Source organism: Platalea leucorodia, assembly GCF_965183815.1.
Source record: "Platalea leucorodia genome assembly, chromosome: 2".
Lineage (NCBI taxonomy): Eukaryota > Metazoa > Chordata > Aves > Pelecaniformes > Threskiornithidae > Platalea > Platalea leucorodia.
The window spans coordinates 85,043,925-85,067,969 of record NC_138824.1 but is presented as its reverse complement, the minus strand read 5'-3'; the positions used below and the strand labels follow the sequence as shown (position 1 = coordinate 85,067,969).

Here is a 24,045-nt window from a genome sequence, read left to right as displayed (position 1 = left end):
TGTGGCCTTTTCAGCCCTTGGCTGAGAACATTTTCCTGGAAAAATTGTGTGGCATTAGAAAGGGTGGAGCTTGCCTTGTTAGCTGGCCTGGGAGCAACAGGTTCTTTGTCAAATACCAGGGGAAGTGCAGCTGTCTTCTGCACCCCCTCCCTCCTCCTGCCTTCCTCCTTTCTTCTCTTTTCCCACTCATGGATGAGGTTACGGGGCTCCTTCAGATGGCCTGAGGATCTGGTGCTGCAGGGTTAAGCACTGGGCTGCAGCAAGAAGCAAGCTCAGTGATGGCCATGGACGTGAGCAGAGTGGGCAAATGCTATGAATACTGTCTATTGGGTGAGGGGAGGGAAAGGCAACATGGCTGCAGCCGAGCGTGTGCTTCGCTGCGCTGGCGCTGGGGAAAGCGGTGCTGGCTGCTGCAGCCGTCTGCAAGGGGACTTTGGGTGTGTAAGGCAGGTCCTGGCCCAGCAGTTGCCATAATCTCAGATGCCGCAGTTCACCCTGTTTCCTCCCTCTACCGTTTGCCTCGCCGCCAATTTCCTCACCTTTGTCCCCATCTTTCCATCCTGTCTATATGCCTTTTTTCTTTCCAGTAATAAAGGCAGCCCAGAGCAAATCGCAGCCCTTACTCTTGGGACAACAACTTTCAATTTTCTGTACTGCTGAGATGCCTTGAACCAGTTCTCAGAAGGTGTCATATATTGTTTCATTTCTGTGACTGCCTAACCTCAGCCATCTGAACATCGGTCGTGTACCTTGGAGTATGTCAGAGCTTTCTGAACAACTTTCAACTTCTAGCTCTCTTCCTCCCCCCTCCCCCCCCCCCCCCCCCCCCCCTAATTTGTAGTGACAAGCATCAAAAACTTTTGTGATATTTTAGCTTCATGGATGTGTGCACTCTGAGTTGACAGAACTTCTTCCTTACCTTTCCTATCAAACAGCTGCAAACTGGCAATCAGGATTATAGGAAGCTCTCAGTATCAGTTATTTTTTTATTTCTTCTTACTTTCAAGATGAATTGGAAAGGGACAAGAGATTTCCTTCAGGCTCGTGCTAAGAGAGAGAGTCCTTACTGAGGGCAAGGGGACATGTGAGCAAGGCAGATGCCTTGGGTGTCAGAGAGGGTGCAAATATATGTCCATTAACACAGTCTGGCAGAGGTGAGGAGGGCAGGTAGCAGAGTGCTCTCGGCTTAGAGATACGGCTGGTGGAGCAGCTGATGGTAACCTGTTGGTTTGATTCAGGCTCTTTAAACAGCTGTATATCCAGTTGTACCACTTTGTGAGATCAACAGCAAGGGGGATTGTGTGTACGTATAGTGTGGGTGTGTGTGTGTGTGCATGCAAGAGAGGGTAATAAAATGGCATTTCATGTGAGTATCTAGCTGCTTTGTTGTCTTTGGGTTCAGCAGTTAGCTCGTTCACACCATTTATTGCTTATGCATATAATGATTTTGAGTTGTATTGCAGCTTTCTGTCAAGAAGGTTACCCCTCCCTCAGCCATTTTGCAAAATGAGGTCTTGATATCATTGAAGATGATCACAGCTGTTTTAAGCACGTTGCCCTCTCCTGCCTAGTTCTGTTACACGTTTTACAATGTCTGTTCCTAGATTACAATCGCAATACATCCCTCCCGCTGCCGATCCATGGAGAACAGGCTGGCAGTAGCAGCAGTGAGCATGGCTCTGTTTCGCCAGACTCTGATGTACAGCATGACATGTTTTTTGAAAGGCCAAAGAGATCCATTTCAGAGATTCAGACAAAGCATCCCATTTCCCATTTACTAAGGTAAAGCATTTGCTTGTCGCTTGACACCCATGAGGGATTATGTGGATTTAACTCACATTATATTTTATCTGAGGGCAATTTTTTCACATAATGACTAGATAAGCAGGTGTGTTAAACAGCAAGTGAGTTGTATAGGCAAGTTACCAGTTAATTTAAATATTGTCTATATTTAATTAATGAGCAATGATTCTTTCTCCTTAAGGTTTCCTTGTATTTATATGCTTTTCCCTTCCCAATGAATAAATGTCAGCCATCTTATTGACTGAGTGGATATGGATGCAGGAGTTAGCAGAAGAGTTGACCCTTCCATGTACTCATGAAAAAAATGTGGGAAAGGGGCAGCAGATAGTTCTGCTGATCAGAGAGCACAAAGCAATACTTTCAAATGAGTATGTTACAGTATGGGGCCAGAAAAAATGAGTAGTTATCTCAGTCCAGGGTTTTCAGCTTTCCTCCCCAAAACCGAACCAGTGCTGGGTGACATTAATGCCAGCTTCTTAGAGGGACGAAATCAGCCTTGTGCTTTCGGCTTCAGTGAGGTTTATGCCAGCTGAGGATCTGAGCCATCTTCTGTCTCAGAATTAGTGTTTAACAGTGTGATCAATCCACTGCTGTAGTTTAACTCACTTTTTAACCTCCAAAGTATCCCTGCTCGCTTCTGACAGTACTGCCGTGTTGCTAATGCTGTGGTCTCTCTTGTACATGTGGCCCGGTTGCTGACACAGCGTGCCTGATGAGGGCTCGGCCTCGGAGGACAGGAGTGCCTCTTCTTCTCTTGAGGATAAGGATTCTGGTCTGTTTCTGCTGCGGAAGGACAGTGAACGCCGAGCGATCCTATATAAAATCCTCAAGGAAGAACAGAATAAAGTTGTTTCCAATTTGCAGGACTGTATTGCACAGGTAATTTCACTTCAGCTCTCTTTTTCCCACGTCAAAAGGAAAATAACAAGCTAGGCAGTATCATTCCTTTTGTGAAAACTAATAAGCGAAGGTGCTTGGATTGTTCCTTCTGAATATCTTTAATCTCTGAAACCCGTAACTGTGTGAGCCATTTGCTGTTGTCTGAATGGATAGCAAACACCGCCCTTTGCCTGCTGCTGGGCTCTTGCTTTTTTTTTTGGAGGGGGAAGTTTGGGGCATTTGATGTGGGGTTGGGGGGTTGGGTGGTTTTGATGTTGTGTTTTGTTTTGGCTTTTAAGGACATGGAAATGGAGCAGCAGATAGTAATAAGTATTGTTTGCTTTAAGGATAGAGAACTGATTAACAATTTGTTATTCAAAACATGGGTAAACTAGGTGCCAGGAACACAGTACATGAATCTTTAAAAAGCTAAGGTAGATTTTCTGTAGGGTTGAGTGGGAAGGTTTCATGACTGTAAAGAGGAGCAAGAAAAAGCATATGTTTGGTTAACCTATAGCCAAGCAAAGCCACACACCAGTGACAGAGTTGATTGCTTAGCCTTTTCTTCTTAATGTCTGCTTCTGACGTGCCCCTGACATTATCTGTTCTTACCAAAGCTATGGATTTTCACCTGGACTGCATTTACAGTAGAGGGGAGCCCGCAGACTCTTCTTGCGGTACCCCCGGCCAGCTTGGCGTTGGTCTTGGCGCAAAGACGCTTGCAGCACCGCTGGTGGGGGCCCTGCTGCTCCTGGGGCAGCTCCGGCCCAGCCGGCATGGGCCGCCGCCCCTGCGCAGCGCTGGGGTTTGCTTCTCCCCCGTCGCTCGCTTCCCTAGCAGACTGCCTCTGGGTGCAGGGCGGCTCGCCCCAGGCCCTGGGGGCTCCTGTAGAGCTTTACAGGCCCAAGAGGAAGGCCCACAAACTCAGGCTGGGGAAGCAATGGGGGTCAATTTCTGCTCTGAGCTTGAACGGCAAGATAGCTTATAGCCTTATGGAGGGCTAAAATTCATATGTGAGATCTTAGTCAGAAACAACCAGGGCTCTAAATATTTTCCAGGATAAAGAAGGATTATTTAGTAACAGCAAGTCCTACCTCAGTCTCCAGCTGTTTTGCAGCACTACTGTAATCACCTGTTTTCCATAATTTCTGTAATACTTCTCCCTTTACCTTTTAATTATACAGGTTGTTGCTCGTACAGGCGCTTGGATGGCTTTAACTGTAGCGGTTATGGACTGCAAATCATAGAATGAACACTTGAGTCCTATCACTGTGTAATCTTAGATCTTTTTGTGATTTATGATAAATGCATATGTAAACATATTTTTTTGCCTAAGGAAATCAAATGTCTGCATAATTAGATATAAGTCCAGATTCAGCTTATTGAAAGGATAGCATCTAAAAAATCTGGGTCTCTTATCGACTCACGCTGCTGTTTTTATGGAGGAGAGGTGCCCTCTGCAGTACATTGCAGAAATGTGTAGATATTATCTGGACCCTCTTCCCTTTGTGACAGCCACAGTAGCAGTAGACTTTTAATTTATTTTTTGGAAAATAGGAATTGCTATTAAAAAAATTAGTTAGAAAAAAGTAGAAAATAAAGGCTTTGCAGAAACAGAAGTTCTGTGATTTCTGTGCATGTGTGAAATATACATGGGCAAAGCTATAAATTGTAAGCCTAAAAATGCTAATGCTACTAATTAGATGTTTAATGACTCTGGGATTTACTTGATACACATTCATTATCTTTTCTCCAGAGCTCTGAAGAACTGCAACTTTCAGTGGCCCATATCAAGCAAATTATTGGGATTTTAAGGGACTTCATACGTTCTCCCGAGCAGAGAGTGATGGCTTCTACCATATCCAAGTTGAAAATGGATTTGGACTTTGACAGCACTTCCATCAATCAGATTCATCTGGTGCTGTTTGGATTTCAGGATGCGGTGAGTCCCTTGCCTAGCACAGGGGGAGAGGAATTCTTCCCGGGCAGCTTCTCCACCCTTCCTCACGCCTCTTCCTTCTGCCCCTGCTCATGCCAAACAGCCATTTTCTGCCCCAGTTCCTCGGAAGCTCCTGCGCTCGCCAGGGAAGGTGGGAGATGTGGGCAGACAAAGCCCTGGTGACTGATCGCATGGGAGACTAAGAAACGACCAAAGGTGTTTGAAGGTCAGGTTTTGCCTGGTGACCTGTGGATCACCAGGGCTGAAAGTTTCCTTGCCCTAGGAGGAAGGCTGGGGTGTAGCCAGGGGCACCAGAGAAGCCCTACAGAGGGGCACACGGGGCTGGACAGGGAGCCCTGCTGTGAGAGCCCCGGTGAGCTCCAGGGGGGCACTCCCAGCCAGGCCTTGAAGGCAAGGGGCGTGGTGCTTGAAGGGCTGCCCCTGACCCCGCAAGCTCTGTTTGTTCTGGATCCTGAGTTTATTTGCAGTTCTACCTCTCCTTGTACTCTAGAGGGACTTGAATGTCACAGTCTGGGTACGGTTTGAAAGCTCTAGCCTCAAACTGTCAAATCTGTTGTGCAGACTTTCAAAGGCGGGAGGGTTTTAGCAGCTCATGCAGTTATTACTTCATAAAACTGCATCTGACTATTGAAAAACAAGATTCTCTTTCCTAAGGTGTAAGCAAATGTTGTTTGCTGCTATTTTTACTTGCTTATTTATTTATAGGTGAACAAAGTATTAAGAAATCATTTAATAAGGCCCCACTGGATGTTTGCAATGGATAACATAATTCGCCGTGCAGTCCAAGCAGCGGTCACTATTCTTATTCCAGGTAAATCAAAGCAGCTGAAAATAATCTTTTTTATTTTTTTTTAAAAAAAGGCTGTTCGCATATCAAAAGAGTTATAGCAAATGGAACAGTTTAGATGTTTAATCTGTCAGCGTGCCATTAACTGCATCCCATGTGCCACTACATCAAAGGCACAGGGTTGGAATGTTGTACAGAAAGAAGCGTTGATCTGGAGGATTAATGCTGTACTTGCAGTACAACAGCACGTAATGAGGAGATAACCAGTGGTTCTGCACCACCAGTGTGGTTCAACCATGACAGAAAAAGGCCAATTAAATTCAGTCCAAGGTGGAGCTTTTCTAGTAAGAAAGAAAACGACTCTGTGCAACATTTTAATGAAATCCAAGGTGGGTAACGCTGCACAGGTCTGGTTATGTGTTCTGAAAAATGATTACTGAGCTGTGGAACAGATGCAGAGAAGAGAGTGCATTAATATGAGGAGGAGTATGGTTTTGGCCTACAGACGGATAGTAGGAAAAAACACCACCACCGAGAAGGAGGAGGATAAATGACTAAGAACTTTCTAGGAATAAGTCTAGGTAGGAATTTTGCAAGTAGTTTTATAACTCCTTTTGAAGTGCTGAGCGCCCTTTCCGGTATGAGAATGTTCTGAGAGCACTTAGTGACAGTGAGCCCTTTCAGTCCAGAGTTGCTTTGGCTTTCAAGCCAAACCGGCCCAATTTTTTAGGACTTTGTTGGTAGGAGAAGAATGCCAGCCGTGCTTTGGTGGGAAGGGTGGCCACCTGCAGCAAGCTCTGAGGTTAGAAATGCTACCTGGAAAAGAGGAAGGCTTTGTCAACTCTTTGGTCCAGGGCATTAGGGGAAAACAACTTTTTTTTTTTTTTTTTTTTTTTTTTTGAAAGCAAGCTTTCAAGAGTTTCTTATTAATACATTTTATTAACTATCTTATAATTCATTTAATCACAAATGTATTTGTCATCTCTACAGCTGTAATCTACAGCTACCCACCTCTACTGCCACGCTACAGCCAAGCTATTACAGTGCCACTCATTTTAGAATCGATGCCAGAGAATCTGTGCTCCAGCTCACCTAAGGCTTTGCTGCTCCCCTGCTCAGTGTTGTAAGAAAGCCCGTTGTGCAAACAGCCCACCTCCTCAGCAGTAATAAAGAACAAATTGTAGTACCTCTGAAGACAGGCTTGTCCAAAACAATTCTTATTCTTACACCGTTTCATTTTACCAGAGCTTCGAGCTCACTTTGAGCCAGCGTCAGAAACGGAAGGTGGGGATAAGGACGGTGATGAAGTGGAGGACAGTTACCAGCCCACGGAACAGAACGGGGCTGAGGATCCCGCCGTCAGGTCAGGAGTCAGCACCCTTAGTTCTGTGCTGTCACAGGAGGCTCAGCAGCAGCTTAGCCTGGAGTTGGGCAGACTCAAACAAGAGACCTTAAGGTAACCCTCCTATAAAGGCTGGATTTATTTTCAGGCAGTCTTTGACAAGCTCTCAGACGTGGCTTTCTACAGTGACACGTACATACATAACGTAAAGACTGCTCACCTGGTACAACTGCCCGGTGATAAAGCAGACCTTCCGGGAGCACAGATGGATTCAGAATACGCTGGCAGCACCGGTATGACAACTCAACAGCCTGCAGTACAACTTCTGTTTCTGTGTAATTAACTTTTTAATTGCAGAGTGTCATCTTGGATTTCTACTGCTAAGTAATGAGGCTTGTGCAACTGGTTTCCTTCCTACTTCCTTAGCTCCTCGGATGCCACCTGACCCAGTGGCAGTGTCCTCAAAGCTGTTCCTGCAAGGAGAGGCCGGAGCAGCTCTGTCCTGGCCCCCGGGACAGGCTGCCCGCTCCTTGGCACAGAGCCCCTGTCCTGTTTCTCAGGGCCTACAGCTGTAGGCTGCTGCCGGTGTGTTAACAGCTGAGGTCCCGTTCTTCTTTATGGATGTGATGTCAGTCTGTGATCAGAAAGTCCCTGGTAAAACATCAGGGCTATACTGTTCGGCAGTACGTGACAGTACGGAGGCAGCCACTCCGCCCAGGGAGGCTGCAAAACAACAGAACAGAATTGACAAGCTAGTCACTGAATGCTGCAAAGATGAAAGCCACCACTAAGCTGAGTCTCAGACAACCAAAAGGAACTCTGTAAGCCATAAAATACGTTACTTAGGAGAGTCTCTCTCAAGCGTCTCTGTCCTTTGGTAGTCGTTAAAAATGATAAATATTTTTTTCAGCTAGACTTTTTCTCAGTATGGTTGTGTTTGATCTCTCTCATATGCTGACAGGCTTTTGGAAAACCTAGTTCAGAAGGAGAAAGAGTATCAGACCCTCTTACGACAATCTTTGGAGCAAAAAACTGAGGAATTGCGCTTGCTTCGATTAAAACTTAAACCTGAAGGTACGAGGAGATACTGCGTACTCTGACAGCTGCACACCAATATATTGGATTGTGTGTTTGTTTATTTGATTTGGCTCGGGGTAACTTAAAAGACTGTCTATTTTAAGCTTCAGTCGTCTGACAACCATCACTTTTGCCCTAGTTCTGAGGTACTAACCTCTACTTTTGTTTTCTGTTAAAGATTCCCAATGGTCTGCAGCAACTTTTAGAGAGAATGCAGACCCTGAGCTCATGAACTGGCTGCAACAACAAGGAGCAGACTTGGATGCAATTAAGAGGGTAAAAAACAATAAATAATTAAAACAAAAAAAATCACCTTTTAAAAACCATCATTGTAGTCATCATTAGCAGTTTGGTTTCAAAGAAGGAATGTTAATTTAGGAATAAATTTGCCTTTTAGTTTGCTGAAGAAGATTATACACTAAGTGCTGTCCTTAATGATATCACTAAAGATGATCTGCGGCATCTTCAGCTGCGGTAAGAAAGTACTTCTTACTTCATTGTTAGGAGCTTAATTAAAGTAATTTGTAAAAAATCTTTTTTAGAAGCTAGGTTATTGAAATAGGTCAGTGATAGTTCAGTGGCAACTGCTGTGAATTTCATCTCTGATTTTCTGTTAAAGTTTTTCACAACTGATAACAACCTCACCTAGGGCGCTTCAAGCCATCCAAGTTTTGGCATTTATCAAGGTTGGGAACTATTTCTGCACCAGTCAGGATGATGTAATCGTATGGAAAATAGGCATAAAGAACTTATTTTTCCTACCCATTGATTCAAGTGCTTTCTTTGTCGTTCTGTTAACTCCTGGCTGACCTGGCAGAAGTTGTTTTAGCCATAACCTTACAGAAGTGTAGTGTTTTCTATGTGCTCTCATAATGGGTATATCCTTGGGATTTCTAGATTTTACTTCTTGCTCACTTTAAAGTAATGGAGACGAGGGAGTTTTCCCTAAACTGTTCTCCATGCTTCTTCATACAGGGGTGGCCTCCTCTGCAGAATTTGGAATGCAATATTAAACCACCGACAAACAGCTCGTGAGACCTCAGTGCAGAAGATTAAAGTTTCGGAAGGAGAACATGCAATGGGAATAAGCAAATGAAAGATATACATTCCTAACGCTTAAATTATTAGATGTATATATGGATGTACAGTGGCCTTGCCGGTTTTGCACAATTATGTAGCTTGTTTGACCATCAGTGTAATACACAGTGAATGAATAGTAACAGCTTTTAAGTTGGCATCAATGCAGTTAAATTATTTATGAAAGAGCAACGCAGAAGTCAAATGCCTATCAATCAGTGGAATATAAAGCATTAGCTGAGACAAAACCCCTTTTCTGCGAACAGGTACCACACACCTGGATTGGCTTTAGCATTGTGAAAACTGTGAACTTAAAATGTGTTACAGTTCTGCTGGCTGATGGTTTAAGCAGGGAGGGGATGTGCTAGAGCATACGTCACCTCCCCACAGAGGGATGTATATAGCTTTTTGTATTAAAGCTGCTCGCGCTGAACTACTAAGAAAAGCCTGGTGTGATGTGTTCATCTAGTAACTTTTCTGCAGCAAAAATACAGCATCTAAATGGCTTTTTTGGTGGTTTTTTTCTTTTTTTTTTTGGAAAGTAGTTTGTCAAGAAACAAAGCAAACAGACTACCAGATAAATGTTGTTAAAGTTTAATAATTTTACACTGTACATAACACATACAGCAATCCAAAAAAAAGTCCATAGAGCAAATATATAGCAAGTTAAATAAACCACTGCTTTCTCTTAATTTAGCTCCTTCTGCAACAACATTCAGCATGTTTAAGAAAATCCATACCGTGATGGATTTCCCTACACATTTCGTCTTTTGAAAGAGCTTTTAAATAAGCTTAAGGTTTGTTTCTGAGTCATTATAGTTCCTGTAAATGCATTCACTTATTCATAAGAATAAGTTATGCCAACAAAAAGGCCTTTAACTGACAGACTTGTACCGTATCCACTGGTTTGGGCCACGCACTTCAAAGGGTGGCTCGTTGAAGTAGATGTGATTCCCCAGTTCTTCCAGTGGTGGCTCGGGGTCAGTGGTAGCAAACTGAGCAGCCTCCTCAATCTCCTTCCTTACTGCCACATCAATTTCCTAAAGCAAAAATGGATGCTTATTAGAAGACGACAGCTCAGAAAAAGCAGCATAGTTTTGAATTTAAATGCAATGATTAAGTATTGCTCAGAATTAGTGTTAACACTATCCATAAATATAAATTAAAAACCTGTGAGAACTTCCTTCCTCCTAAACTGCAGACTTGTCCCTTTTGGATAGTACAGGTACCTTATTGCCAGAGGAACATGACCCCGCCGAGCTGCTACATTTTAAACTCTGATTCTGTGAAACACAGTTTTACAAAAATTGACACTGACGCTCTCAGAGTTGATGAAAGCATTTACAACATTTGCTCACAGAGTTCCTGGCTCCTTCACTAGGATTTTTCACTGTTGATAACTTCCCTTTCAGAGACTCACCCCCTGCCCAGGGAGTCGAGAGAGCCCGGGCAATTTTGATTTCTACACATTAGTACATGACAAGAGCTGTGTTTGAAATACAAACACCCGTACAGGCAGCCTTGCACTGAGTTGCACCCAAAAGCAAAACGCCTTTCCGGCAGAGTGCAACTTCATTAGTCGGTCTGCAACAAAACTTCACCAATAGAAGCGATGTCAAAACAAACCTTAGAGAACTTCAAAGAACAAGGGGTGCAGGTTGCCCTATGATGTGCTTTTAGTGCTTAAATGCTCAAGAGCTTGCTTAAATAGCAACTAAGAGCCGTACCTTTAATTCTTCAATGCTAGCAAGGTTATTGTTGACCATTCTGTCCTTCAGCAAAGTAATGGGATCACTTTTGCTTCTCACTTCTTGGATTTCTTCTCTAGTACGATAGCTAGGAGCAAGACAAGCAAAGACATGAACTTCTTCAGGGGCATCCCTGAGTAGAGGTGAGGTTCTGGACACAGCTCACTTTTAGAAGAAGGTGTGACCAAAGAATTGTCAGGAATGCAATCAAAGTCTTTTTGGTACCTGTATATTTGTAGCTTTAAGAAGCATTCTGCTTGACTGCACAGTCCCAACTGTTCTGTAATTTCAGCTTACAGGATTTTAAATATGCCAAAAACCCTGGACAAGCATGCTGCTTTTCAGTCAAAGCTTAATTAGAACACACCATAAAGTCACACTGAAAGCAGAATTCATTAATAGGAAGCACAGAAGTTTAACTGACTTTGTGCTTGTTCCAAAACTAAATCTCTTAATACTGCAAGTAAAACAAGTACGTCACACGGCCACGGATTCTCAGCTGAGCAATGGGACGAGTGATCAGACTGCTCAGAGCCATTTCATCATAACCTTGATGTGCACTTCACCATGGATTTAAACAGCGAGTCCATGACAGCTTCAGGATTTTGACCATCAATAGTTATTTGTTTTCAGGGAATGCCAAGAACGAACATCACCATACCTTATTCCAGGGTCACTCATACTGTGGCCGTGGTAACGGTATGTCTGTAACTCCATCAGAATAGGACCCTTAAAAGGGGAAAAACAAAACAAAACAAAAAAAACAATACAAAGAGTGTTACCACCTTGAGTGACCAATTTGTTGTTACAGCAGCAAGTATTTGCTATAGGTGAACCGCACCAGTGATGAAAGATTTTAAGGCAACAGTTTTTCTCAGTTTAATTTACATGACATTATCACAACTAGTAAAGTGAAACCTTAGCTCTTTTCCAATGAAAGCATATGTTGATATTGTAAGCATTTATTCTCATGTTCTTATTGAGCAGCATTATACAATTTCTTCCCTTCCAATGTCATGCCACCACTACTCACGCTATTTCAAATGGCCTCTTGTTTCACTGTAAGATTGGAACTCGCAGAACCTTATTCTCCTCTGTGAGCCTGTTTCTGTTGTAGGTTCCCAGCACAAACATCACTTCTTCACCAAATATTAAAAATCTTCAGAACCAGTGTATCATACTTGGGTGACAGGCACTTGTCACCACCGCACTAACGCTGACTCACAAAACTGTTACTTCACTTTCCATTTGCTGTAAATGTAGAATGACTACTGCCTGCCTTGGTGCTTCCCCTAATCAATCTCTTCACAAAGAACACAACTGCCCGACAGTCGAACACCTTTCACAACAGAATTTAACTGGGGTAGAACTGGGGAAAAAGATGACAGAGCATCAGGATATATATATATATATTTTTAAATGCTTGGTTAATATCAATTGCACGTTAATAAATGCTAACAAAATTAAAGAACCACTCAATTGCTTACAGGTTCAGTACTGTGGAGAAAAAACAGAAATAAAGATCAAATGGAAGTTTCAACAGTGACTGAGAAAACGGGCTAGATGGATAAGGAACATTTTAGGCAGCAATAACCTAAGAATTTCACCTATGGGAAAGGAATGATGATTACAGACTTACTTTTCCAGATCTGCAGTAGTCAGCTGCAAACTTTGTCGCTTCTCGAACACAGAGAATATCCATGCCATCCACCTGGTAAACAGAAATGACAAGTTGAGGCAAAAAAATGCCAATCCCCAAACTTCCAATTTCAGTACTTCCACAAGTGCAATAGGACTTCAGTTTCAAATTTTCCTATGTTTTTAAAAAAATATTTATAAATATATTTATAAATAAAAGAAATACATACAAATGTATGTGTTGTGCAGGTGTGTGCACCCACATCCCCCCACTTCCACTCCCCCTCAAAAAAAGCTGGGGCTGTGCCCACCCTGAGCCCTGGAATGAAGTCTCCTCTCTTGTAGTAGTCAGTACTGGCTGCAGCTCTTTCAACCGAAGTGCCCATTCCGTACCGGTTGTTCTCACAGATAAAAACACAAGGCAATTTCCACAAGGCGGCCATATTGTATGTTTCAAATATCTGGCCCTGAAAGAAAAACAGCAAGTTAGTTACATCTGGACAGGGAGCTCAGCCTTCAGGCACTGGGCTCTTCTGAGAATCATTCAGTTGCGGAGGCCTGCCCAGGAGAAATTTTAATACTGAAAGCGATCTGAAACCAGCCACTTGCTGCAGCTCAGCAAGAAGAAAAGAGAAGCTACACTATGTAAGCTAACTTTCAACTAATAGCTTACAGAACTTAATTTTTAAACCTATTTCAGTATTTGTGTTAGGGTAGCACAAAACCTTCAACTTTAACTGAAGTATTTCAGCAACAGTCGTAAGAAACTTCACAACGGATTAATTTGGCAGGACGCTGCTACAGCAAAGTAAAAGAAAAGTTCGACCACAGTGACTGCATCAGCCTCGCTGCTCTAAGTCAGGCAGGTAAAACCAAGAACTGAGATCTCCACCTGCGTTTTGAAAGTGGGAAATTTTATCAACACTATTGTCACTCTAAACCACCAATTTCTTATCTGGCTCAATGTCTCTGCTGATTGATAACATGAAAAGACTGGCCGGAATGTCAACAGTAAGTAAGTGGCTCTGCGAGATGCTCTGTCCTCTCCTCTGTCTTCAGAAATCAAGGGACATGTTTCGCCCCATTCAGCAGCACTGTCACCTTCACTGCTACCGTTCAGAGCCCTCCTTACAGCACAGACACCTCAGGGTATCACACTTAGGTGAGCCGTGCACAACTGGAAAAACAGTAACAAGAGTAACTGGAAACCCCTCCGCCCTCATGCAGCATTCAAATAATTAGGCAATTAACCGCACTCTCTCCCTCAGTATCTAGAGTACTCCAGGAGGGAAGGAGCTGAGAAGCTTCCCCTCCACTCCGGTGACAAGGGCACAGTTCAAAACGATGCTGGGGAAGGACAGACCCAAAACACGATAAAAAAATTCCAAGCCTGTGCTACATTCCTGATATGTAAAGAGCATCTAGTGATTAACTTAACTGTTCATCTGAACCACCCCTCTGAAGACTATACCGTACTTGAAACACGCCCCTACTCAAATGCCTAAAACAACACAAATAAGATGGGCCAGTGTCCAGAATTTGCAAGGTGCCAGCTGCCTACGTGAAGCTGGTCTCAGCGAACAGCCCTTCACAACAAAAGCCCTACGAAACACTGCGGCGGACTGCAGGGCAGAGGGCGTACGCTGCCTTCCCTCTCCGGGGTTGCTTTTTCAGTATCAGTAGACTCCTTTAATACAGCGTCCTTGCGGCAGAAAGCCCAACGCGCCCATCGCAGCCCAAGTTCCAAGTCAGCCGTTGCCTGGGTTGCCGGTACTACGCCGACAGGGTGGAAGGTGCTCTCCCACTACTCGGTGGAAAGGCAGAGCTCACAGCTCGCAGAAGGGAAACGGATTTCCCACAGCCACGCTCCTCCTCACAGACACACCAGACAAAGCTGGCTTACCTGATTGGCTGCACCATCCCCATACAACGTGAAACAGACTTCGTTTTTACCGAAGTATTTACAGGCCAGCGCAATCCCAGCTCCAAGAGGAACCTATCACAGAGCACAGGACAAACCAACATTTTAGAATATTGTTTAGAGGCGTTGGAGATTGGCAGCTTGTGAACCGTAAAGACGCATTTACGCTGTTAGAGATCTGCTCAACAAACGAGTTGTTGACAACCCACTTCCATTTGTTCTGATCTGTATTACAGCCAAAATATAAACATTGACTCTATGCTCAATTTGTTTCATTTTTGCTACAGTTTACAAAACGGTGAGCAAACCAGAATAAAGACATCACAGATTTAATAGCCACAGGGCAATGGTACCCGCATACAAGTTCGCACCACAAAAACGAGAGGAAACACTGGCACAGGACAGGAGCCAAATTCAACTCATGCTTTAAAGCAGAAGTCACGTGTATACCTGAGCACCAACAATACCATTGCCACCATAGAAGTTTTTGGTATACATATGCATTGATCCTCCTTTTCCCTTCACACATCCTCCTTTTCGACCTGAAACATGAATAACAAGCAATTTATTTTTTCAGAGGAAAAATACTATGCAAATGGGAACATCTAATTCAATTTCTAACGGTAATAACACTAAGGCTACGTTGCTGTCATTAGAGCTATGTGGAGTTAAGATACAATGGCCTCTCCCTAAAGAGTTTACCGTTAAATATACCACAAAACAAATAAGAGAAGGGGGAAAAAGAGAATGATAATGAAAACAGAATTCAGGAAATGCAGAATGAGATTAAGAAGAAATTTTAAAACCAACTGAGAAGTTTCAGTGTCCTACTATACAAAAGCACTTTCTGATAAATAAATTTTTTTAATAGCCAACATGGTCTATATTTCTCATATATGTAATATACAAGAAGAATTATATGCAGTCCTTATTACTTTTGGCTTCTGCAAGAAAGATAGGAACACTGTTCCAAATTAGTTGCAATAATCTACACTTGTCTTCCCTGTGACAATAACCAGAAGTAAAAATTACAGATAGGACATTTAAAAAAAAACAAAACCAAAAACAAACAACAAAAACCCACCGACAACTCCCCACCCCACCCCAGGATAAACATCAAAAAGTCACCTAGCCCAGCTTTATTCAAGCTGTAGTTTGAAGATAACTGGTGATCTACGAAACATTACAACAAACCCTATTTAAATCAGCTGATCTAGGAAGACAGAATTTCTCATCAGCCCACTCCATTTCTTATTCTGTCTTGTTACTAACCACAGAGCCTTCTATTTTATTTCTAATAAGCACAGCTTGTTTGGTTGGGGTTTTTGCCTTAGCCTTGGTGTTTATTTTAGAAGCTGAATGCTGGATCTCTTTCTGGAATTTGTACTTCTCTTTTGTACTTCATAGTGGATCATTTTTATTATTGGTCTTTCTCGTACCTTTCATATGTTTATGAATTGGTCTCATGTGAGCTTTTATGGATTCTGCCAGCTAGGGCCAAAGCAAAAAAAAAAGGGATTGTCTAACTTTAATCAGAAAACTCTTTTTCTTAAGTGTAATTAAACTTCAGTAATCTCCCTCCACTTTTTGCACAATCCTTTCTTGTATTTTAGCTACAAACTCCCGATTGACCCATGTCCCTTTTTGCTATACTTTCTATTTTTCTTAGAACAATCTGCATTGATGTCCACAAAACCATTTCTCAGGGAAACAACAATTCTCCTGAAAAGCCTTTTTCGATAGTTTGTTTCCTATAGGATCTTGTCTACTAGTCTGATTTTGGGTGACTGCTTCCTGCTCCTTCAAAGACTTTTTAATTCTGTCATTTCCTGGTCATTGTAACTCAGGCTGCCTTTCAGTTTGGGATTTTCAGTCAAGATCTTTGTTTGCAAGAATCAGCTCTAGCAGCATTCCTCTCTAGAAACCTGCCCCAAGCATCATTTCTCGGAACAACAGTCCAACTGCACCTGCTCTTTCCTAATTAAAAGAACCCCACTAAATCCAAGCATAATGCTATAGATGATGTGTGTCGTGAAAAGAAATAAAGAAAAAAAAACCCCACATCACCACTGATACTTGTAGTTTCAGGGTGAATAGTAGGCTTCAGTCATGACAATCTCCTCATTTTCTTTCTTTCTTATCCGTATCCCGTGACACCTGGCAAGTTGATCATCCACCAGATTCTGGGCTTTCGTGCACGTTATTAATATGCATTCTTAATACACATACATTCTTAGTATGCAAAACCATACCTCTTCTCTACCTCCAAAATGTGCTTTCCTGTATTAACTTTTCAAGCGTGCAAATTCTCAGATCAAGTCTTTATTATACCCATGATTCATAAAAGCCTTCAACTCCTTGTTCAGTTTTCACTTCTGGCATCCGTTCGCAGATCTCCAAGAGTTCAGCAGGCTGATCCGCTCTTCTCTTCCCTGCTCCACCTCTGACCCTACTGTGAATAACCATCCCTCCTTTCTGCAAAATCTTAGATCTGTCTAGATTACCATTTAATGTTCTTGCTACAGTAAAATTTTCCCAAACCCTTTATCATTACAGGCAGTGTCTACCAGTCTTCCTAAGACTTCCGTAGCATAATTCTGAAAACCCACATCTGTCTCTGAGGGAGGGTAATGCCCTGTCCTATTGAGAATACCCATCTACCACCAGCAAGTTCCATTTCAATAAGCTGCGCAGCACAACAAATACAGCATACGTTATCAAGAAAAATGTTCTGAATTTGTGCTTTAGAAGTACCAGCACTTAAATATTCCTTATGACTTATGTTTTATAGTAAAAAGTGGTTGCATCATAAAATTAGAAAATTGATTTATTCTGCTATGTCACTAAACGGCTCCTGAAGCCCCAGTATACTTCGTGCATCGACATAATTTTGAATTTGAATAGAAAATTCTGACACAAGTACAGCAGCATGTGAATCCTCATTTCACTTAGCACAAACCTGTAAGTTCAGCGAGAATTTCTCGAACAGGCACTCCTCGTGCATAGGTAAAGCCATGAACTCTGTAAGCTGTTATCACATGGTCTGTAGGCTTTATGGCAACTTCAAGGCCTACACAGCAAGCCTCCTGTCACAAAGGAAAGGTAAGCTTAGCAATGAAGAAAAGCACACGATTTCCACAGCCAGCTGTGTGGCAAGGGCTACCTATGATCCCCCATACATCAAATATCAGCAGAAAACAGGAAGAGCACAGATACCGGAGACTGCCTTAAATCCCAAGGGGTGGCAGGCCTGGGGCTACAACAGCCTTAGGCTCTAAATTCCAACCTGACTGTGACTAACAAAAGCAGACAGGAGGGCAACTAGAAGGTGCAAAAATCTGTGGACTTTTTCTACCCCCATCTCCCAAATGAAGTATATAAACAACTGCAACTCAAAAATAGCAGGGGGGAACGGAGAGACAGCAAAGTTTCACTAAGTTCATGAAGTTCCTTCTCCTGGCTGCTGCTTTCTAGTGGGCACATGATCTATGAGATGCTGGAACAAAAAACATCAATGAAGCTTGAGGAGGAGGATGTGGGCCTCCATATGTGCTGAATTTAATATCCTGCAGTTGCTCATTCCTCACATTCAGCTGATCTTCACCTGCACCTTGCCTTCTCTCTCTTCCTACTGCTGTCCCAAGATCTCAGGGATTCCCTCGTGTGCTAAGACACTGTTTTTAAAGAAATAATGAACTAAATCATGGATCCAGCTACAACTTCAGACATTGTACACAGATGCTCAGTGCTAGATTTACTCTGCACTCCATTCAAATCCCTACATTAAGTAAGGTAAGACAATATAAAACCTCTTAGAAAAAAAATCCTTACCTGGCCATCATATAAGTGGCAGAAGCCACGAATAATCTTCTGCTTGTACAGCTGGTCAGACTTCAGCTCCATGCGTCGTATGGTCTGCATTGTCTTGTAGTAATGGAGCCCCTCCTCTCGAGTCATCACTGTTGTGGTACTTGGGCCTTCTTCCAGGCGATGGAGGTCGCATTTCTGCAAAGTTGAACAAGCAGTCATTTCTTGAAAGTAATCCATCATATTTATGAATATCACTTATTTTTTTAATGATGTGCCATTTTCAAATTCAGATTTTAATATATTTTAAAAAAGAAAGCCAGCAAAACATAAATTCGCAGGTCAAAATAACTGTAAAGTTTGTGCACTATTCCCAAATTCAGGAAAATAAAAGCTTTACTTTTAATCAAGACAGATTTCCACTCATTAAGTGAAGCCTTGTAGTTCCTTCTAGCAGCAGATGAACTAAAGTCCTCACAAAATACTGGAAAAGCACATTTCCATGGTTGTTGCACGCCAAGAGCTACAGAGACTTAGTGAAGAGACAAGAGTTTCCTTTGTGAAACAGTTTGTAAGACCTGGTCCTAAGACTGGACTTCACCTCTTCTACCACCACTTCTAACAAGCAGTAATAGACCACTGCTGCAGCAGCCACCCTGCCAGTCAAACCACCATGTGCACAGTACAACTTCCGCCCCAAACCATGGACTCAATAGAGTTGCACAGAGGGCTGATTTTAGGTACCCATACAAAACAAACAAACAAAACCCCAAACAAACAAACAAAAAATCAGTCAAGTTCAGTGGAACAGACCAAACAAATTACTCTGTCAGTGCAGATTAAATGACCAAAACACTGCTATACAGATTCAAGACAGGTTATATTAAAGCAATGTCTCTCCAGAGCAAATCCACTGACACCTAGAGGAATTTAATGTAACGCACATGCACACCACCCTTAAGACAGCTCTGCTTCAGAGTTCACATAACAATACAAAGTTAGGAGTCTTGTAATCAACACAGGACCAAACACTAAACCTTGTATCTACTCAGAAAAAGACTTCTCATATAAACATATTTTCCCTCCCTTTTGCCTGTGAAACAATTTTAATACTTTACAGGCACGGACAAACAGGGAGTGGGTAAAAGGAAAACTAAAGAATTTCTTTCAGAGTTTCCTTTATCAATTCCTGAATGAAAAGCCAGCACAAAAGCTACTGCCAATGGAGGCATCGCTTTTTCCTAAGACCTAGCCACTGGGGAAAGCTGACAGAATATAATGCCCATTTTTTAAGCAACACCAAGTTGAGCACTAAAAAGGATGCCATATTTTTCCTCCAAAATCCGTATGGACCTCAATCAGCTGCACATCTGGGATACAGCACCCATGACTCCATAAACAAAAGGGAGATGAAAAGAAGGGCAGGCAGCAAACACCAGCTATTTGTTTTAAAAGCATTAAGGAAACATTAAAACCTCAGAACAGAAAAGGTTCTTTAGCTCCTTTGTGACTCCGTTCTCGTGGTTGCATTGCAGTATCACAGCTGCAAAGAACCACGACTTCACATTCTTAAGAAACAAGTAACATTACTACGTACTGCCAAGCACAGTACTTCCAGCTGCATTTAGCAATCAGGCCAGATAGTGAGTGGTTCTGGAAATTCAAACAGTATTTTTCTAATTGAAAAGGGGGCAAGCCCATCACAACAAGATCTACAAGTGCTTACACAGAATGCCAGTATTAAGTGTTCAGCTTCTTTACCTTAATTTCAAACGAGGCTTCACTTGCAAAGTCTGCATAGTTACGTGATGCTACCACCACTCGAGATGCCTTAAAAAAAAAGACAAAAAACAAAACATGAGCAATATTTAAATATGATTATCAAGCAAAAGTAGGTGAATTCTCAAATAATTTCTAACAGTACTCCCAAATTTAAATAATTTGTGAATTAAACTCACCAGCGGCGTATCCTTCTAATACTAGAGAACTTTTATTTTGTACTTATGTGCTAGAAGTTGTTTAAAACCCAGTATTTAAAATTAAAATTAGAAAAAGAGAACAGAATTTTAAGTTTGTAATACCCTTGATTCTCTAAAATAAAACCAGTAAGTTTCAAAAGACAGTGAGGAGCATCAAAACCACCAAAATAATTATTTTTCCCTTCACACGCCATTGCCTATATAAGTAGAGACAGGCAATGCAGGTTCTGATGGCTCTCTGCACTGACTGGAATTTTGCCTTGATGATAGAACAAAAAATTTGTTTGAAAAAAACTCAACCAACCAAACAAAAAACCCCAGCAGATTTCTGGAATAAGAACTATTCTCACTCTTTCTTTTCAATAAGAAGAGAAGTTGGGGGCATGCAAGGCAATAACAACGAAGAAAGAGAGTATCATTTAAGTGGGTAACAGCATGGCCACTACTTAAAAATGATATAGAAACATAAAACGTGACATACCTGAGGATACATGAAATAAATACAGAACAACACAAAGGGTGGCATGGTAAGGGAGAGATAAGAAGGATGTTTAGGAATACATTACTGTTCGGTCTTAAAGAATAAGCACAGGCCATTGACTAATGAACATCTGGTATTTTTAGATAACTTCAGTAAGTTTCACTGCAGCATCAGATTCGATACTCATCTGTCCCTGCATGTGTTGAGGCCATAGCATAAGGAATGCACTACACCTTTACTGGCAAAATCGTATTGCTAATTAAGTTACACATAAATTTCAGTAGCTCATTCAACCATGGAATTCGCATACATTTAGCTGAAGGTTCATTATTTCAAAATGTTGAGAATGTCCAGGTCACTGTCTCCAGAAAAGGTCTGGTTGATGGGTGTAAAGCTTGGAAAAAAGTCAGGAGAAATTTCTCAGTCCATCTTGGTTACCTACTCTGTTGCATATTTGATTTAGCAATCACGATCCCCTCTTCCCCCACCACGTTATCATATTAAATATTTAGAGTTTTTAATTTAAACCAAGTTTCTACACTGTTTACCACAATGCATCAGTATTATCAGTGAAGAAAAACTATTTTACTTCTAGGGCTGGAAGTAAATCAAGAGTTTGGGATTCGCAGAATCACAGAATGGCTGAGGCTGGAAGGGACCTTTGTAGGCCACATGGTCCAACCCCCCTGCCCTGAATATGAGATAAAAGCAAAAGTTCTAATACATGGCCAGTACGCACATCAAAAACAAAGCTTAACAAAACTGATTCAGGCCTTACCTCACTAACAGCTCCCTAGGTTAGCAGCATTTGGAAGGGGAAAAAAAAAAAAAGAAAAGAAAAAAAGTAAGTAACTAACAATTAGGAGAGGAGAAGTCAGCAAATTATTAGCCAACTAGAACACTGCAAGAGGTAGTTTCCTTACAGGTAAGCTCTGCATCATAGAAATCCACCTTTACACTTTGCAATATACTCAAAGTAGGTGTAAAATACTGCTTTATGGATTAAGACTGCTTCTATTTATTTGGTAATTTAAACCTTCACTATAAATGCATAGGAACAATACAAGATAAATATTAACACATTTGGTAATCACTAGGATCCAAAAATCATGTATTAAGATATCCAAACCAGATCTAGTTTGGACTTTCAGGAAAATGCAGATGTCGGGAGCCAGCCAAGTACTTGCAGTGAAGAACTAAGTTTAGGCATCCCCGTTTGAAAATTTTATATAGATATTTTACTTGTAAATTAGGAAATGTTTTTAGATACATATTCCATATAGTCCCAACACACATAGGAAGACCTTTTTCACAGACAAGAAATAAAACACAGCAAATGAAACACTAATGCCAAAAAAATAACAACATTTGAAAGAAAATTCAGGAAGAGATGAAAAGAGCCTGATGTTCGAGCAAAGAAAGGCAAAGCAGCCCAAAAAAGGTCAGAGGCTGAATTTGGAACGGAACGAGAAGAGGACGTTTGCCCCCTGTTTAGGATCTGCCCTGCGCCGACAGCCCAAATATAAATAAATAAAAGGACTCGAGGCAAAGTGCCCGGAAGAGGGTTTCAGAAATGCATCAGAATATTTTTTATGTAACGAAAATAAACACGGCGCAGAGGCCGCTGCGCGCAGAGCTGACGGAGGGTCCCTGGGCAGGGCAGCCCCAGCCCAGCGGCCCCCGCCGCCACCCCCGGACCTCCCCGCCCTCCCGTGACAGCCCCCGGGCCGCCCGGCGCCTCCTCCCACGCTTTCACGCCGCGGAGCAGCAGCGGCCCCGCAGGGATCTCTCCGGCCCGGGCAGCGCCGTCAGCCAGCCGCCACACGCGGCTACCGCCAAAGGGCACAGCCGTGACCCCGCCGCGGCAGCCGCGCCGCCGGGCCGGGCCCAGCCCAGCGCGGCCGCTGCCCGCCCGGCCCGGCCCTGCCCGCCGCGGCCTCCCGGGGCCCGGCCCCGCCGCGACCCGCCCGGCCCCCGCCAGCCTCCCCCGCTCCCCACACGCAGGGGCGCGCGCCGGCCCCGGGCGGCCCCATCGCGCCCGTTGGGGCCGTTGGTCCCCCGCCTTGCGGCCGGGCAGGTAACGGCCGCGCTCACCGTCCTCCCGGCGGCGGCGGCGGTGGCGGCGGCCGGACCCTGCAGCACCCGGGAGAGCGCGGCCAGCAGCATCTTGCGCATGGAGCGGGGAAGGGCGGCAGTGCCTTTCGCGGGCCCCCGTCCTCGACTCTCCTTCAGCTGCCGCCCCGGCCGCGACCGCCAACCGCCCGCCCCCCCCCGGGCCAACCGACGCGCTCCCCGAAGTGACGGCGCTCCGCGACGCCGGCCGGCACTGGCTGCCGAGCGGGGGGCCGACCGGTGCCTTTCCCTGCGTCACTCCGCCGCGGCGCGCATGCGCGGGGCTCGGCGGCGGCGGCGAGGGGCCGGGGCGGGCCGGGCCGTTCCGCTGGCCGCAGGCCGCCGCCGGGGCCGCCCGCCCGGTGAGCCCTCCTGCCGCTGCCGGCGGCGGGCGGGGCGGCCCCTGGCGGCGAACCGATCGTTAAATGTGGAAAAGATGAATTTGTTCAAAAACGTGGGGGCCTGGCCAGTGCGCCGGGATTATGCTGCCGGGAAAAAGCGCGGTTTGGGCGTGCCGCCCCTGCCCCGGCCCTGCCGCTTGCCCCGGCCCCGGTTGCTGCCTCGCGTAGCCCATCCAGCCTAGGCTGGGGCACGGGCCTCAGTATTTCTTGCTCTGCTGTGCACGAGTTGGCCTTTGCAAAGAGCATTCCTGGACGGATTTTTATATAAGTAAAGTAACCGAAGTGTTAAAACAGTACCTCTTCATTTCCCAGGCATCCCACCCTTGGGAAACACGTAACAAAGTTAAGATTTAGCTAAATGTTGAAAAGCAGTCCTGCCATACCGCACCTGCCGGTCCCTCCAGCAAGCCTCCCCTTTTCCCCCCACCCGCTTGCAGGCTGAGGCCGAGGTTAGGGGTTGGTTAGGCGCTGGGCCCAGCGCAGTGCCCGAGCCAGGTTAACCGCTCGCCTCCCCAGCCTGGCCCTCCCGCCCCTGCTCTGCCGCCCTCAGCCGCGCTGACATCCGCACCCGCATAGCCCCGAACACTGAACTGATCCAGCTGAAAGGCAGCGACCCCCACCACGCCGAAAAAAGAAAAAAAAAAAAAAATCAGAAAATAAATGGTGTTCACCCGCTGGCATCACAGAGGCTTGTGTCTGCTGAGTCCCACGGGTTGCACAGAGTTCAGCACATTTGCAGCACAAGTGGTAAACGCTTAAGGCATAATTAGGACTGAATATATGTTCCTCAAACTAACTACACCCTCAGCCTCCATCAGAGAGGACAGAAAGTGGGCATCTATTTCTGAAACACAGCTTCATCCGGATCCCCACTGCACTGCTCACCTCCTTCCTTGGCTGCCCACCCGTTCTATTGCCCAGGCCACTAGCGGCCCATGTGATTTCTTCCTCATCTTCTCCATAACGCCGTCTCTGCAGACAGATGTTATGAGAAGCCTAACTCCTTGTGTATTTGGTTAGTTATTGATTAGAA

The 24,045-nt window shown here is 44.0% G+C and overlaps 2 protein-coding genes across 6 annotated transcripts in view; one reads left to right on the top strand and one right to left on the bottom strand.

The window, feature by feature from the left end:
- The window catches only part of MAP3K15 (mitogen-activated protein kinase kinase kinase 15), a gene marked incomplete at its 5' end in the record, with an annotated part of 91,318 nt that extends 81,887 nt beyond the window's left edge, over positions 1–9,431 (top strand). The window contains 9 exons of one of the 3 annotated variants that reach the window (XM_082337809.1): positions 1,605–1,782; positions 2,508–2,682; positions 4,439–4,624; positions 5,348–5,453; positions 6,675–6,885; positions 7,733–7,845; positions 8,027–8,124; positions 8,246–8,322; positions 8,824–9,431. In XM_082337809.1, coding sequence (XP_082193935.1) covers positions 1,605–1,782; positions 2,508–2,682; positions 4,439–4,624; positions 5,348–5,453; positions 6,675–6,885; positions 7,733–7,845; positions 8,027–8,124; positions 8,246–8,322; positions 8,824–8,944 — 1,265 coding nt within the window. In that variant the 3' untranslated portion in view covers positions 8,945–9,431. Of the gene's footprint in view, positions 1–1,604; positions 1,783–2,507; positions 2,683–4,438; positions 4,625–5,347; positions 5,454–6,674; positions 6,886–6,919; positions 7,594–7,732; positions 7,846–8,026; positions 8,125–8,245; positions 8,323–8,823 lie in introns of those variants that run through there. The other 2 variants (XR_014230887.1, XM_082337810.1) reach the window with 2 other exon arrangements.
- Positions 9,432–9,503: 72 nt separating this feature from the next.
- On the bottom strand, positions 9,504–22,836 carry PDHA1 (pyruvate dehydrogenase E1 subunit alpha 1). 3 transcript variants are annotated; one of them, XM_082304221.1, is made up of 12 exons: positions 22,594–22,836; positions 21,278–21,292; positions 19,801–19,869; positions 18,064–18,237; positions 17,192–17,318; positions 14,683–14,774; positions 14,215–14,307; positions 12,623–12,778; positions 12,313–12,384; positions 11,335–11,402; positions 10,653–10,761; positions 9,504–9,965 (listed from the first exon to the last, which is right to left on the bottom strand). In XM_082304221.1, exons 1-12 carry the CDS (start codon positions 22,672–22,674, stop codon positions 9,801–9,803), a joined length of 1,221 nt encoding a protein of 406 aa, XP_082160347.1. In that variant the 5' UTR covers positions 22,675–22,836; the 3' UTR covers positions 9,504–9,800. The 3 variants fall into 3 exon arrangements, with proteins under 3 accessions (XP_082160347.1, XP_082160349.1, XP_082160348.1); XM_082304223.1 differs by lacking the exon at positions 21,278–21,292 and adding an exon at positions 20,810–20,893 and having other exon boundaries at positions 22,594–22,683; XM_082304222.1 differs by lacking the exon at positions 21,278–21,292.
- Positions 22,837–24,045: the final 1,209 nt, after the last annotated feature.

Excerpts from the sequence above, each read along its gene's own strand:
- PDHA1 (XM_082304221.1), bottom strand. The coding sequence starts at position 22,674 with ATGCGCAAGATGCTGCTGGCCGCGCTCTCCCGGGTGCTGCAGGGTCCG. Across the intron at positions 11,403-12,312 it reads ACTACTGCAGATCTGGAAAA|GGTCCTATTCTGATGGAGTT; the intron begins GTAAGTCTGTAA and ends TCCCCTTTTAAG. Across the intron at positions 9,966-10,652 it reads CTAGCATTGAAGAATTAAAG|GAAATTGATGTGGCAGTAAG; the intron begins GTACGGCTCTTA and ends TTTTTGCTTTAG.